This window comes from Erigeron canadensis, chromosome 2 (genome assembly GCF_010389155.1).
Source record: "Erigeron canadensis isolate Cc75 chromosome 2, C_canadensis_v1, whole genome shotgun sequence".
NCBI classification, from domain to species: Eukaryota; Viridiplantae; Streptophyta; class Magnoliopsida; order Asterales; family Asteraceae; genus Erigeron; species Erigeron canadensis.
In genome coordinates this window covers 17,422,462-17,438,542 of record NC_057762.1, presented here as the reverse complement: position 1 = coordinate 17,438,542, position 16,081 = coordinate 17,422,462, and the positions used below count along the sequence as shown (strand labels likewise).

General features: G+C 36.3%; 3 protein-coding genes across 3 annotated transcripts; all 3 read left to right on the top strand.

Annotated features, from left to right (window-relative positions):
- The first annotated feature begins 1,220 nt into the window (after positions 1-1,220).
- On the top strand, positions 1,221-2,303 carry LOC122587795. The gene is made up of 2 exons (XM_043759961.1): positions 1,221-1,570; positions 1,958-2,303. Exons 1-2 carry the CDS (start codon positions 1,221-1,223, stop codon positions 2,301-2,303), a joined length of 696 nt encoding a protein of 231 aa, XP_043615896.1.
- A 5,548-nt stretch (positions 2,304-7,851) lies between these two features.
- Positions 7,852-10,469, top strand: LOC122587794. The gene is made up of 2 exons (XM_043759960.1): positions 7,852-8,097; positions 10,287-10,469. Exons 1-2 carry the CDS (start codon positions 7,852-7,854, stop codon positions 10,467-10,469), a joined length of 429 nt encoding a protein of 142 aa, XP_043615895.1.
- Positions 10,470-15,426: 4,957 nt separating this feature from the next.
- LOC122587793 (secreted RxLR effector protein 78-like) lies at positions 15,427-15,873 on the top strand. Its single transcript, XM_043759959.1, has one exon. The coding sequence runs from the start codon at positions 15,427-15,429 to the stop codon at positions 15,871-15,873; it is 447 nt and encodes a 148-aa protein (XP_043615894.1).
- The last annotated feature ends 208 nt before the right edge of the window (positions 15,874-16,081 follow it).

The following is a 16,081-nucleotide window of genomic DNA, read 5'->3' as shown; positions in this document are numbered from 1 at the left end:
CACTGGCCGACCGCATCAAGTTTGCGGCTAGCAAGCTCCAAGGAAGGGCACTCGCTTGGTGGAACCTCCAAGTTACTACGAAGGGTCAAGCTGTGATGAATGCCTTGACTTGGGAGCAGCTCAAAGAAGAGATGAAGCGGGAGTATTGTCCTATGAAAGGAATGGAGTTAGAGGCATATGCAATTCGTTTTCATGAGTTGTGTATGCTAGTGCCTGACATGGTGAACACCGAGGCGAAGAAAGTTGAGAGGTTTATTTATGGGTTGGTACCGGAAGTAAGATTGATGGTCACGGAGGCGAACCCCGCCACACTTGAAGAAGCGATAAGTTTGTCAACAAGATTGGTTAATGACTTGGTTAGGACCGGGAAATACTCGTGAGGCGAGTCAAGTTCAAGGCAAGGAGGAGGAAGCCGATTTGGTGATCGTAAGGGGAATGGGCCGGATAAGAGACAAAAGGTAGCGAGAAACTATGGTGTTGTTGATGACAACCCCAACCCAAACGGTCGCATGCCGCCAAGGTGTAACCGTTGTGGCAACCCCCATCGAGGAGAGTGCAAGCAATGCACAACTTGTGACAGATATGGACACCTTGCTGCCTATTGTCGAAGTGGAGCAAGAGTTGGAGGAAATCCCAGAGCATGTCGTGAATGTGGAGCTATGGATCATTGGAGGAACGCTTGCCCTAGGTTGGGACGAGCTCAAGGAGGTCGTGGAAACATGAACAATAAGCGTAGGAATTTTCGAAATGTTGGCAACCGTGGGAATCAAGCAAATCAAGGAAACAATAGGAACCAAGTGAACCGAGGTAATGGGGGAAATCAAGCAAACAATGGGAATCAAGGTAACAACGTGAATCAAGGAAATCAAGGAGGTCAAGCAAGAGGACGAGTGTATGCAATGGGAGCAAATGAGGCACGTGATGACCCTAATATCATCGTAGGTACGTTTCCCTTAAATAATGTTTATGCCTCTATGTTGTTTGATTCCGGAGCCGAAAGAAGCTTTATTTCCTTTGAATTCAAGGAATTTATCGATAAGGAATCTAGTGAGCTTGATGAAACTTACTATGTTGAATATGCTAATGGAAACGAGTATGAAACTAGGGAGATTATTGCTGATTGTAAGTAAACTTTAGATGAAAAAGATTATAGTATAGACTTGATTCCCATAGAAATAGGAAGCTTTGATGTGATAGTAGGAATGGATTGGTTGTCTAAAATGCGTGCTAAAATACTTTGCCATGAAAAGATCATTAAGATTCCTTTAGATAATGATGAAGTGCTTATAGTTCAAGGCCATAAGGCGGGAATCCAGCCCAAAATAGTGTCGTCCATGAAAGTGAGGAAGTATTTACGTAAGGAATATCACACGTACTTGGCACAAGTAGTGGATAAGCGAGTGAAAGACAAGGACCCTCTTAAGGTGAAGGTGGTTAGAGATTTCCTAGATGTATTTCCGGACGAACTACGTGGACTTCCCCCTGCGAGACAAGTAGAGTTTACAATTGATTTAGTTCCCGGGGCAACCCCCGTAGCTAAAGCACCGTATAGGCTAGCACCCTCCGAAATGTGAGAACTCTCGCAGCAATTGCAAGAATTGCTTGATAAAGGTTTGATCCAACCTAGTTCTTCGCCATGGGGTGCACCAATTCTTTTTGTCAAGAAGAAGGATGGATCTTTGAGAATGTGCATAGATTATAGGGAGTTGAATAAATTGACGACCAAGAATAGATATCCGCTGCCACGAATAGACGATTTGTTCGATCAACTTCAAGGAGCGTCGCATTTCTCAAAAATCGATCTTAGGTCCGGCTATCATTGATTGAGGGTACGAGAAGAAGATGTACCTAAAACGGCTTTTAGGACTCGCTATGGGCATTACGAGTTTCTGGTGATGCCATTTCGTCTCATAAATGCACCTGTCGTTTTCATGGATTTAATGAATCGAATTTGTAGGTCATACTTGGACAAATTCGTGATAGTATTCATTGATGACATTCTGATATACTCTAGAAGTAAGGATGAACATGAGAAACATCTAAGAATAATCTTGCAATTACTTAGAGACGAGAAGCTATACGCAAAGTTTTCTAAGTGTGAATTTTGGCTCCGACAAGTCCAATTTCTTGGACACATTGTGAACAAAGAAGGAATCCATGTAGATCCGGCCAAGATAGAAGCGATTAAGAAGTGGGAGACACCCAAGTCGCCAATGGAAGTGCGTAGCTTCCTAGGTTTGGCAGGCTATTATAGGAGATTCATCCAAGGAGATTCATCCAAGGATTCTCTAGGATTGCAGTAGCTTTAACCCATTTGACCCAAAAGTCAAGAGAGTTCGTATGGAGTGAAGAACAAGAGCAAGCGTTTCAAACGCTTAAGAACATGTTATGTGAAGCACCAATACTAGCATTGCCGGATGGGATGGAAGGATTTCTAGTGTATTGTGATGCATCGAATAAAGGACTTGGATGTGTGCTTATGCAAAGACACAAGGTCATTGCGTACGCATCTAGGCAATTGAAGCCACATGAGAAGAATTATTCAACTCATGATTTGGAGTTAGGAGCCGTGGTATTTGCCTTGAAGATATGGCGACATTATCTCTATGGCACTAAATACACCATATTCACCGATTGCCTCGAACAAATAGAAATGGACCTAGTGACGAAATTGCCTCGAACAAAGAAAAGTCATGATTCTATATGGGTGATGGTTGATCGTCTTATGAAATCAGCCCATTTCATTCCCATCAAAGAAGATTGGAACACCGAGCGTCTAGCTCGCTTATACGTTGAAAAGATTGTGACGTTGCATGGCGTACCTTTGTCCATAATATCCGATAGGGAGGGTAGATTTACCTCACGTTTTTGGGGTCATGTGCAAGAGGCAATGGGCACAACATTAGCACTAAGCACGGCTTACCAGCCTCAAACGGATGGACAAAGTGAGCGAACGATACAAACGTTGGAGGATATGTTAAGAGCTTGTGCATTAGAATTTAGTGGAAGTTGGGATGAACACTTGCCATATGCTGAATTTACTTACAATAATAGCTATCACTCTAGCATACAATGTGCACCATTTGAAGCCTTGTATGGGCGTAAATGTAGATTACCCATGTGTTGGATAGAAATGGGTGAAAGAAGTCTAGCTACCGTTGGTTTTGTCCAAGAAACAACGGACAAGGTAGCTATCATTAAAGAAAATCTTAAAGCCACGAGAGATCGGCAAAAGAGTTATGCGGATAAAAGAAGAAAGCCACTAGAATTTGAAGTTGGCGACAAAGTGTTCTTAAAAGTGTCGCCATGGAAAGGAACCGTGAGGTTCGGTAAAAGGGGAAAGTTGAGCCCTCGATACATTGGGCCATTTGAAATTGTTGCTAGGATAGGCCCCGTAGCCTATAAGTTGAAGTTACCCCAAGAATTAGGAGATGTTCATGACACATTCCACGTATCAAACTTGAAGAAATGTTTAGCGGATGATTCGAAAGTAGTCCCATTCGAGGAACTATGAGTGGAAGATAAGCTCCAATTCCGTGAGGAGCCCATAGAAGTTCTCGATCGCGATGAGAAGCATCTTAAGAGAAGCAAAATCCCTATCGTTAAAGTTAGATGGGATACAAAACGCGGACCCGAATTTACGTGGGAACGTGAGGACTTCATACGTGAGAAATATCCGCACTTACTCCCCGAGCAAATTCAAATTCCGGGACGGAATTCTTCTAAGGGGGTAAGGATGTAACAACCCTACTTTTTAAATATTATATACATGCTAGTTAGGTTGTTTATGTTCCCGCAAGCCATAGTTATACTTGAAGCTAGTAGATAATGCCCCTGAATTAACAATCTAAATCTATTGTTAGCGTTGAGTTCAACTTAATAAAATACCATTGAACAAAAATTTTAGTTGATATTCGATTAAATTATAAATAATAATACAAGTCTCACAAGTTGAGCTAGCAATCAAAATTACTTATAAATGCCCAACAATTTAACCATCAAGCCAACTAAATAATATTTGATCATGGAAATAGTATGAACACCTTGAAATAATTGTAAGTTCTTTATGTACATAAAATGCTTGAATAATAATAAGTATATGTATATATGTTTAATATAAATACAAGATTTACAACCAATGAGCCATGTAACAAATTAAAACACCAAATATATATATATATATACATATATATATACACAACACATACATATATACATACCTATGCTAGATTAAGTAAATCACCTACACTACAAATATATACAAATTAATATTCTTACAAAAAAATATACATACACCTTATACAAATATCCTTACAACTTTTATTAAAAAAAAAATGAGAAACCCCTTCAATACCCCCCATTTGGCCGTCCCCCCCTACACACACACACACACACACTCCACTTTTGAATTTTTACTTCTTCCAATTCACTCTTGAAACTCACATAAAACACACTCCTCACATTTTACACACACTAGTCATCATATTCTCTCAAGGAAATCTTTCTCCCTCCCTTTCTTCTCTTCCATTTTCGGCAGCCTTAACCCAAGAAAAAGGCAACATAGATCAATATTAACTTGTATTAATAATAAGGGTTAGACTAGAATAAGTAAGAGTTTTGGAGCCTCTCAAGCCATGAATTTTCTGCCATATTTCCATCATCTAAAAGTGTTCTTCAAGGGTATATATCTTCATTTCTTAACTAGATGAATCTTATTCTTGTTCATATTAAAAAGGTTTTATCAAAAGATTATGTTTTCCTTATGTTTTCTTTTGAATATACACTTGATGAGTGCAAAGTTGACAGGATCTTTCTTTCCATGCTCATGCATGTTGAATCCATGAAGAAAGATCCAAGGATTCAACTAGTTTAACACCCAAAAGTGTAGATATAAATTATATAACTTTTAAAATGATTGTTCCTTTGAAAGATGGTCATATTTATATATATATTGAAGTTATATTTTCTGGAAATTTCATGAAAAGATATATTTGATGTTGTCTTGTTAGATCCATAAAAGTTTGCATCAAAAAGTGTGGTTATATAATGATAGCTTGTAAAGAGAGTTTTTGCATGAAAAGATGAATATGTTTCTATATGATTTTTATACATATTTTTCTGGAAATGTTCATAAAAAGAATATTTTTATATTGTTGAATGAAAGTATGATGAAGATTTATTGTCAAAATATTGAGATAATTGCATGTTTGTTAGATTTAAGAAAGTTGGATCTTTTGTTGGATTATGAGATGAGGCTAGGCTTGTTCTAAGTGAAAAATAGGTTAAAAGTTATGTTAATATTCTGGAAAAATTTGCAAAATGTCAAGGATATAAAGCTTGAATAAAAACTTGTTAAAATAGGCTTGAAATCGTAAACCGAAAGCTTGCAAAAATGCATTTTGAGCACACACATACACCATAATCTTATGGCCAAGAAAATATGATGAACCTACTGGAAATAATGTGTTTCAAAAGTATAAAAATCAAGTCATTTGATGCATGGCAAGATTAAGCTCAAAAATCACCTTTTCGGGTCAAATAATCACTAACCGAAAGCACAAAATTACACATATCACACCACCACCACTCTCACGACTTGAACCATCAAAATATGATGCACTTTCTGGACAAAATGAAACAAGAGCAAAAATCCTTTTTGATGTACCTAAATTGCTTAATAAATGAGGCTTAAAACGTTATTTCGGTAAACGATTTTTATGCTTAAAAGTCCTCAAATTACAAAGACACAAGAGAGGTTGAATTGATATAAATTTTTATTGATATAAGTTGCCTAAAAGGCCTGGGATTTTTGGACAAAATCTTTTGTGGTGATTTGTAAGAATTTCTATGATTTAATGAATTAAAAAGGTAATTAAAAGATATATAAATTAATTAATAAGTTGTATAAATTATGAATCTGATCAAAATTACATAACCAATGTTGAAAGTGACTAAAACCTACTAGGGAAAAATAATTATAAGTAAAGGAACAAGAACTATACAATTTAAAGGTAAATTATTAAGTAAAATCACTAATTAATCACTATTATTAAATAATTAAATAGAAATGCATAAATATAATTATAAATCATAATATTATAAATCAAGAAGCATAAAAATCAGTAAATAATCCATATATAATTATTCATGAATTTTAAAGACAATTTAAGAACCTAAAAATACTTATAAGGAATTATTTAATTAATAAATCCATAAAATAAATAAATAATTAATTAAATAATATTAAATTAAATGAATAAAAATAAATCAGTAAAATATATCCATATACATATTATAAGAACACAAATGTCAAATATTATCATTAAACAAAGTATGCAATGGAAATTATATATAAAACAATGTCAAACTACCAAAATTCCAATAAATGTATAAAATCGTACAAATGACCTTCACCACCAAACATCTTCCAACCAAATGATGTGAACGATATAATGCACTTGAATTACATAATTAAACAACAACCAAAGATGGGAAAGTCTACTTGCGTACATCTCATGATCAAGTTTACTAGTTCATGCAACAACACTTACGTTGTGTATATTTGAATACCATGGTTTAGGCTTGCTTAAGGGACGACACCAATAGGTGCTCTTCACACATTTGAACAGCTCTATATCACTCTCGAAATAAGTGAGTCATAGCCCCCTTTCAAATTGTTTTATGTGTTTAACTATCGGGGTGAAAAGCATGATATATATATATATAATGATTCTTGATAATATGAATATGAAATGGAATTGTCTTGTATGTTCAATGTGATAAATGTTTTATGATGAGCTTGAGTTCTGTCAACCCGTTTTCTTTCGGTACACTACTATTTACTCCGATAGTGGAGGCCTGTAGTTAGATAGTTGCGCAACTAGGTTTCGTCCACCCACCAAGGGATCCCCCATCCAGGATTGGAAGAAGTGCTATATGAGGACTTCCGGAGTGTAACGGTGGAAGGTTGGTTGCCTTTGTGATGACCTTCTCTTCCAGTCCGACCGGAGCGGTGTTCTAGCTACCTTAAGTTAAATGGTCGTCTCCATGGCGCGACCCTACTTATAAATAAAGCACTTGATTGACAGCTTGTGCTATGAAATGACATAATATATTATTTGGACATGAAAATGGTAGTAGTAGTGGCTCAAGCATTTATTCATCAAGATTTACTTGAAATATGCCCTCGTGGCTAAATGAAATCAATGTTATTATGTTGGATATTATGAATTGAACATATGTTTTTGGAAATGAATATTTTGGAAGAATACTTGGAAGTTTTATGACTCATTATCTCTAATTATATTGGAATAAACATATGTTGTTAGTTAAAAACCTATGAACTCACTCAACTCTCGTAGTTGACATTTTTTCTTCATGCTTTTCAGGTTTAGAGCATTAGGTTCGTAGCTTGGACCACCTCTTGGAGCTTGTTTGCTTGTTATTCGGTGGACTTATAATGCGAACAGTTTGTCTTTCATTATGGATTATGGCTATGTAATGGATTCTAAAACGTCATCTTGAACTTATTGTCTTTTGATTTCGAATGATATTTGAAACTTAATGTTGATGTTTTATCTTTAAATCTTTTGTACCATGTCGTTCTGTGGCACTTCGTTATTTCGCCTTAGTCGGGGTGTTACAGAGCTAGCTATCGAGGTATCTATAAGCAACATGATACTCTTGCAGGTGCTATTAAGGAATCTAAGAAGTTGGATGACGATTTCAAGTCCGAGAAGGTAAATGTGAAGATTGTGGATAACAAGAAGAGTGGATTGAAGAGAAAGTCAGATGAGTCATCAGATTTTGGAAAGAAGTTTAAGAATGGTTCGACTTGAAAGGGCAAGGACCATGGGAAAAGCTAGTCACTGGTGTTCGGCTTGTAGAGCTCATCATAGTGGACCCTGTTTGGAGAAAACTAAAAGATGTGATAGGTGTGGTAAGCAGGGACATGTTGCTTCTAGTTGCAAAGATAAGGTTCGATGTTACAAGTGTGGTGAGATGGGAAATTTGGTTGCTGATTGTCCTCAAAAGAAAGATGGTACACAAAAAGCTAAAACTCGTGCATATCAGATGACTACCATGGAGGAAGAGGATGTATGTGAAATGTGTGTCTATTGTGTATTTCGTAATTAGTGTAATTATGCTATGGTAGATTGTGATGGAAATGTTGGACATTATGATGTGTCGATATAGTTAAAAGTACACATGCGAGGATTGATATATTTATAATTATGGTCCGGAACATAATTATAAATGTATCATGATGCGGGCATGTTCACTTGATGGTATTCAAGTTGATTAATGGAAGACAAGAAATGAAGGGTGATGAGGGAAGAAATTGATGGAAAATGTGGTGAAATGTTGACTTATACGTGTGTGGAAAGTAGTAAGAAGAGAAATGGAGGTGCTGATATCTTGAAATGATTCTGAGGACAGAATTTTTTTAAGGAGGGGAGAATTAACATCCCAAAACTTTTTAACATTGACTGTTAACTTGTCGTTAGTGATAGTTAGTTACTATGTGTTTTTATGTGCCTAAGTGAATTAAATGAATAACGTGAGATATGTGTTAAAGTGATTTAAAGTAATGAAATTAAAGTTGATAATGATTAATAAAGTCAATTAGTGTTCCCGATAAAATATAAGGATCGTTAAATGTTTCTGAATGCGTTAAACGAGCCGTTAAGTGCCGAAAAGTGTTAAACGGAAATGCGAGGGCCTAGATGTAGAGTTTTTTAAGTTACTCCAGTATATATATGGCCTCATCCACGACCCAAAGTCTGGGAAATCAGATTAAACCCCTATAAAAGTCTTTCGCACAAAACCTAGGTCAATTCCACAATTTCTAGTCGATTTCGGGTGACTTCGGAAGGGTTTTCGCTTGCTTTTCGATCCATTAATCACCCTACAGGTATTATATCATCAATTTATTGTTGATTAAATTTTAAAGTAGGTTTTGTACCTGTAGATTCGACCTCAAGGGTTGGGATTGTTTAAAGTTGTTGTTTTCGGTTTAAAACGACGTTATCGTGAGTAAAATCGTTAATCGAGATGATTAATCATATCAAGATGCAAACTTTAACAATGAATTATGTGTTCTAGATGTATTAAAGCCTATTCCAGGTGTTTAATTGGAAATTGAGTTTTTGATTAAAATGTTACCGATATTACGTTTTTCGGGTGTTTTAAAAAGTGAATCAATGTCGTATTTGATTCAAGGATCAATTGATGTTTTCAAAAGCTTAATCATGACCTAATGAATGTGAATTTAATGGGTGTAAGTCGTAGTGGAGGTTTGGGATCCATTTGGAAGGAGTTTGAGATGAAACGAAATCGAAGTTGCTGGTCGATTATGATGTTGATATCGTGGAAAGTAGTAAGAAGAGGAATTGAGGTGTTGATATCGTGAAATGATTCTGAGGATAGAATCCTTTTAAGGAGGGGAGAATTGTAACATCCCAAAACTTTTTGACGTTGACCGTTAACTTGTCGTTAGTGACCGTTAGTTACTATGTGTTTTATATGTGCCTATGTGAATTAAATGATTAACGTGAGATATGTGTTAAAGTTATTTGAAGTAATGAAATTAAAGGTAATAATGATTAATAAAGTCAATTAGTGTTCCCGATAAGATATAAGGGTCATTAAGTTTTTCTGAATGCGAGAATTTATCAGTGTCTCAACCCTAATGTTCTCTCCCTAACCGTGGGAAAAATGTCGATTTCAATTTCTTTAATCTTGGGAGTCTTTAATTGGTCTGATCATCCATCCCTGCATGCTTGTTAACTATCTTAATTACTTTCGTGTTTGGTGGTGTGTTTTTAGGCCAGTTAGGGTTTCTCTTATTTTTTTCTTTTCGCTTTTTTCATCCATAATATCCACAACCCTGTATTCTTGGCTGTTAATCTGATTGTTTAGTGGCGTGAGTTGCTTGGTCCTGCGGGATTTATACCTTGGGTACCCATTTTACTAATCAGTTTTGGTTGATAGCTAGAATAAGGGTTTGTTAGAATTAGGGTTTCTTTGTTCGTTGTTGCGTGCTGTCTTGTTTACTTAATTTTTTAGTGTTTTTGGGACAACATGTTTTATTCTGGATTAATGGTTAGGTTGTTCTTTAATCTTGAGGCACTTGAAGAACAATTTAATAAGATACGAGAAGGTTTGATCAACATGACTAGTAATAAAAAAAATTAAAAAAAAAAAGGCAGAAGCTCGAACCCAAAAAGTAAGAATAATGGAAAATCGGTTGTTATTCAAAACTAAATTCTTATCCTCTCAATCAGGATACTAAAAAACATGCAAAGGATATTAGTACTAGTGATGGTAGTAAACCTAACGATCAGTCTCCTCAAGTTATTGACACGATTGCTGATAATATATCTGAATTAAAGGGAGGAGAGGATGGAAAAAATGGCGATGCTGTGGAACATACCCCTACTTATGTTGGGGTCACATCAACGTTATGAGAGAATATACCAAAAGCTATTCCTTTGAGCTATGCTGATACACTAAAAAATGAGTCAGCAAAGAGGCAAGTAAACTTCCGGATGTTGGAGTCAAAGGAAGTGTTGGATGATGTTGATATAGTCCTGCCACATGAGTCAGTTAAAGAGGTACATGACAGGTTTCAAAATACTCTATTTGGTTATTTCTTAGGGCAACGGTTAGCGTTTCTGGTTGTTGAATACTATGCGAAGAATAACTGGTCGAAATATGGGTTTTTGAAAGTCATGATGAACGAGAATGGTTTCCTCTTTTTTAAATTTGGAACTAAGGAGGGGTTGAATAAAGTGCTTGAAGGTGGCCCTCAGATGATAAGGAGTGTACCGATCATTTTAAATGTCTGGTCACCAACTATGAAAGTTAAGGTTGAGGAAATAACCACTGTACCAGTGTGGGTTAGGCTCCATAATGTGCCTATGGCTGCATACACAGAGGTTGGTCTTAGTTTGTTGGCTACTAAGTTGGGAACGCCAAAGATGTTGGATTCTTACACCACTACCATGTGTCTTGAATCCTGGGGGAGAAGTAGTTTTGCATGTGCATTGATTAAAATTAAAGCTGAAAACCAATTTAAGGATGATTTAGTCATGGTTGTCCCCAATTTAGACGGTGACAGTTATATAAAGGAAACGATTAAGGTGCAATATGAATGGAGACCCCCTAGGTGCTCTACAGGTTGTGTTTTTAATCATGCTGATGCCTAGTGCTCTAAATTATTCCTTAAATCAGTTAATAATGTGCAAAAATCTGAATCGAAAGTAGATGCCGATGGGTTCCAAGTCGTGAAAAAGAAAGGGAAGGGTGCAAAGCATGAGTTTCCTATTAGCAAGCAGAAACAAACTTTTATGTATAGGCCGGTTAACAAGCAACCTGCAAAATATGTCACAAGCTCAAAGGTACATGATAAGTCAGAAACAAGTATGAAAAATGCTTTTGATCCTCTATGGGACTGAACCTAGTAAACCATTGCTTACAAAAGTTGATGAGAATGAACTTAGACAGACCAAGAATACTTTTGAAGACATGAGTTCAGATGAGGAGGATGTACTAGGAAATATATACTGAAACTGAACAATTCATGGCATCGAAAACAAAAAACTCTGAGGGGGCAAGCACTCCCAGTCCAAATGGTTTTAATGGGTAGCATTGCAGCTTCGAATATAAGGGTGTTGAACCGCCCTTTGAAACAAACGGAGGTTCGACATGGAGTTAATGAAAATCAACTAAATGTTTGTGCTATTATGGAGTCTCATGTTGATGTGTGTAAGCTTTTTGATACTTGTTGAAAGATTTGCCGTCATTGGGATTGGACCTCTAATGGTGCGTTATGCTCAAAAGGTGCACGTATTATTATAGGTTGGGACTCTAATGTGGTTGATGTTATGGTTATTACTCAATCCGATCAGGTTATTCATGTTCAAATTTTCTATAAGATTGATAAAAAGGCATTGTTTTGTTCTTTCATATATGCGGATAATTATTACAAGAACCGTAGGGAATTATGGCAAAATCTGCGTGTACATAAGCAAATTGTGCGTGACAAGCCATGGATTATTCTTGGAGACTTTAACTCATCGTTGAATTTGGAAGATAGTGTTCTTGGTTCTTCAACAATTAATATTGGTATGCGTAAGTTTACGAGATGTGTTAATGATATAGAAGTCATGGATATTAAGGGTACTGGTATGCATTATACATGGTCTTGGGAAACCTAAGAGGTCGGAATTCTTAAGAAAATTGATAGGGTTATGGGGAATATTCATTTTTTCGATGAATTCCCTTCTGCCCATGCATATTTTCACCCTTATAGAGTGTCTGATCATTCACCATGTGTGATAAAAATGCCTTCCGTAACAAGAGATAAGCCAAAACCATTTAAATTTCCAAACTTTCTTATCCATAAACAAGGGTTTATGAGGTTATTGTAAAAGCATGGGCTACTAATGTAGAAGGGTACAAGATGTTTCAAGTTGTGAAGAAGCTAAGAGAGCTGAAATCTCCTCTTAGGAAGTTACTGCACTCTCAAGGTAATTTACATAATTGGGTTAATTTGTTGCGTGCTGAATTGGATGATGCGCAAAAAGCTACTGAAAAAGACAAGTTGAATGTTTCTTTGAGGGGCATGGAGGCGAGTTGCTTGAAAGAGTTTGAGGAGGAAACTTTGGATGAAGAACGATTTCTGAAACAAAAATCAAAAGTGCAATGGTTGAAGGTTGGTGATTCTAATTCAAAAAATTTCACAATTAAGTGAAAAGTAAGAACCATCGTACTAGAATTGAAAGAATAATGGATGACTAGGGTAATATTTCTGAAGGGGGTGGGGTAGCAGATGTTTTTGTTGCTCATTATAACAGATTCTTAGGTGAAGCTGGACAATCTGATCTAGACCATCTTGAAGGTGTTTTTTGTAATAAGATTGAGACATCTATTAGAATGGTAAAATAGGTTACCCATGAGGAGATTAAATCTTCTATGTTTTCAATTGGTGATGATAAGGCACCGGGACTTGATGGATATTTCACTGCTTTTTTTAAACATTCATGGGACGTCATTGGACAAGAGGTTTGTGATGCTATCCAAGACTTCTTTGTTAGTGGTAGAATGCTTAAAGAACTAAACCCACACTATTATTGCCTTAATTCCTAAGGTGGTTACTCCTTTAGCTATCACTGATTATAGACCTATTTCATGTTGCAATGTGTTATATAAGTGCATTAGTAAGATTATTACTAATCGCATTAAAGATGCTTTGGATGATATAGTGAGAAATAACCAGTCGGCATTTGTTCCTTGAAGGTAAATATCGGATAATATTCTATTAACACAAGAATTAATGCATCATTATCATAGGAAATTCGGGGCCCCTCGGTGTGCTTTTAAAGTGGACATTCAGAAGGCGTATGATGCGGTTGACTGGAATTTCTTAGGTAAAGTTTTGACTGGTTTTGGGTTTACATTGTAATGGAAGTGCTCACCTTATGCTGATGCAGGGGACAAATAAGGAATTTAAATATCATTAAAAGTGTGAAAAAATTCAAGCTTGTTAATCTTTGTTTTGCAGATGATCTATTTTTGTTTACTAAGGGTGACTCTCAATCTGCTCAGATAATAATGAGGCTTGGGATTTGGCCTCGGGGCTTTGGAATTATGCTGATTAGAGAAGAAGCTTGAGGATTCTCTCTTCTGATATCTACTGGCCAAAGAGTTTATACATCGTGTAGCCTGATTTGTTCTTTTCGTTTTTCTAACTTGTGATGTAGTTGCTTACTTAGCTGATTAGAAATAGCATGTTAACATATATAGAGCAGGTCATATATTTGAAATAATGTGACACAATGTCATATTCTTGTACTGATTGAAGTTATTATATAAAATCATCAAGGTATCCGATTACTAGAAAAAAAAAGTGTTTCTGAATGCGTTAGACGAGCCGTTGAGTGCCAAAATGAGTTAAAAGGAAGTGCAAGGGCCTAGATGTACAGTATTTTAAGTTTCTCCAGTATATATATTGCCTCATCCACGACCCAAAGGCTGGGAAATCAGATTAAAATCCTAGAAAGGTCTTCCACACAAAACCTAGGTCAATTCCATAATTTCTAGTCGATTTTGGGTGATTTCAAAAGGGTTTCCGCTCGCTTTTTGATCCATTAATCAACCCTACTCGTATTATATCATCAATTGATTAAGTTTTAAAGTAGGTTTTGTTCCTGTAGATTCGACCTAGAGGGTTGGTGTAAGGTCCTGTTGACTCTATAACATCAAGATTTGTATGTATCTAGGTGTGCGCAATCCACCTGAATCTGTTCTTAAGGCTTTTAATATAATCACACAGATTTATATGATAAGAACAGGAGATAATAAGAATTCCTTTGTTATCTCAGTCATATAATAAGAACAGGAATGAATTACAACCTATCAAGATGACTCTAATGACAATGAATAATATGGTGGACTTACGGACTGAGGTTTGCGCATACCTCAGCCTGCTGTGAATGAAATCTGTCTAGACTCTAATCATGGACTAAAACCCTAGACCTATAAAACATATATATAACTGACACATAATATAGGGGTTGGACTTGGGCTTCTAGGACGTATACTACACTATCATCTTATAGAGATTAGTGTAGTATAGATATCATCACATACAACTAATGTCACGTATATATCAGCCTCTTATAGCATCATCTTATAGACATAATCTCATAGAGATTAATGTAGTATAGACATCATCTCATACACAATGCAGTATAGATAATGTCTCATACCCAAATATGCAATGTAGTACAAGTGAAACTCATATAGCCCATTTCCTGAATTGCATTGCAGCGGACAATAATAGGTGCACAGACACTGCACCAATAGTTGGAGTTGTTTAAAGTTGATGTTTTCGGTTCAACACGACATTTTCGTGAGTAAAATCGTTAATTGAGATGATTAACTGTATCAAGATGCAAACTTTAATGATGTATCACTTTGATTAGATGTACTAAAGCCTATTCCAGGAGGTTAATTGGAACTTGATGTATTGAGTTTTTGATCAAAACGTTACCGATTTTACGTTTTTTGGGTGTTTTAAAGAGTGAATCATTGTTGTATTTGATTCAAGGATCAATTGATGTTTTCGAAAGCTTAATTGTGACCTAATGAGTGTGAATTTAATGGGTGCAAGTTGTGGTGGAGGTTTGGGATCTGTTTGGAAGGAGTTTGAGATGAAACGAAATCGAAGTTGCTGATCGAACCCCGATATGCAGCGCATAAGGATTCCATGTGGCGCATAATAATCTGCTCAAGGAACTCAATCATACTGTTATTGCTTTAATTCCAAAGGTTCAATACCCTACTAAAGTTTCTGAATATCGTCCTATTGCTTTATGTAATGTGCTTTTTAAGTGTCTTACGAAGATCTTGTTGAATAGAATGAAAAGTTGCTTGCATGAGTTGGTTAGTGCAAATCAATCAGCCTTTGTTCCGGGCAAAAGGATTACTGATAACATTCTTCTAACTCAAGAGCTGATGCATAACTACCATCTTGATAGAGATCCTGCATGGTGTGCTTTTAAAGTTGATATCCAGAAGGCTTATGATACGGTTGACTGGAGATTTCTTAGGAAAATACTTCTAGGCTTTGCATTTCACCCGCGCATGGTTTCTTGGATTATGGAGTGTGTTACGACCACAACTTTTTCGCTGAGTATTAATGGTGCCTTAAATGGTTATTTTCAGGGTAAAAGAGGACTTAGACAAGGAGACCCATTATCCCCATATCTTTTTACATTGGTAATGGAAGTGTTAATTTTAATCCTTCAAAGACAGATTCGGGACGATTTACCTTTCACAAAAATTGTGAAGAACAATAGATTATAAACCTTTGTTTTGCTGATTACCTTTTCCTTTTCATGCATGGAGATGTAGAATCGGCTGGCGTGCTTTCTAGGGCATTGGATGAATTCAAATTTGCCTCGGGATTAACTCCAAGCTTTGCAAAAAGTTCTGCATTTTTTTGTAATGTACTAAATCATGTCAAATTGGGAATTCTAAACGTTCTACCATTTGAGGAGGGTCGACTCCCTGT

Excerpts from the sequence above, each read along its gene's own strand:
- LOC122587794 (XM_043759960.1), top strand. The coding sequence starts at position 7,852 with ATGGGAAAAGCTAGTCACTGGTGTTCGGCTTGTAGAGCTCATCATAGT. Across the intron at positions 8,098-10,286 it reads CTACCATGGAGGAAGAGGAT|GATACTAAAAAACATGCAAA; the intron begins GTATGTGAAATG and ends CCTCTCAATCAG.
- LOC122587793 (XM_043759959.1), top strand. The coding sequence starts at position 15,427 with ATGAAAAGTTGCTTGCATGAGTTGGTTAGTGCAAATCAATCAGCCTTT.
- LOC122587795 (XM_043759961.1), top strand. The coding sequence starts at position 1,221 with ATGCGTGCTAAAATACTTTGCCATGAAAAGATCATTAAGATTCCTTTA. Across the intron at positions 1,571-1,957 it reads AGGCTAGCACCCTCCGAAAT|GTCATACTTGGACAAATTCG; the intron begins GTGAGAACTCTC and ends TCGAATTTGTAG.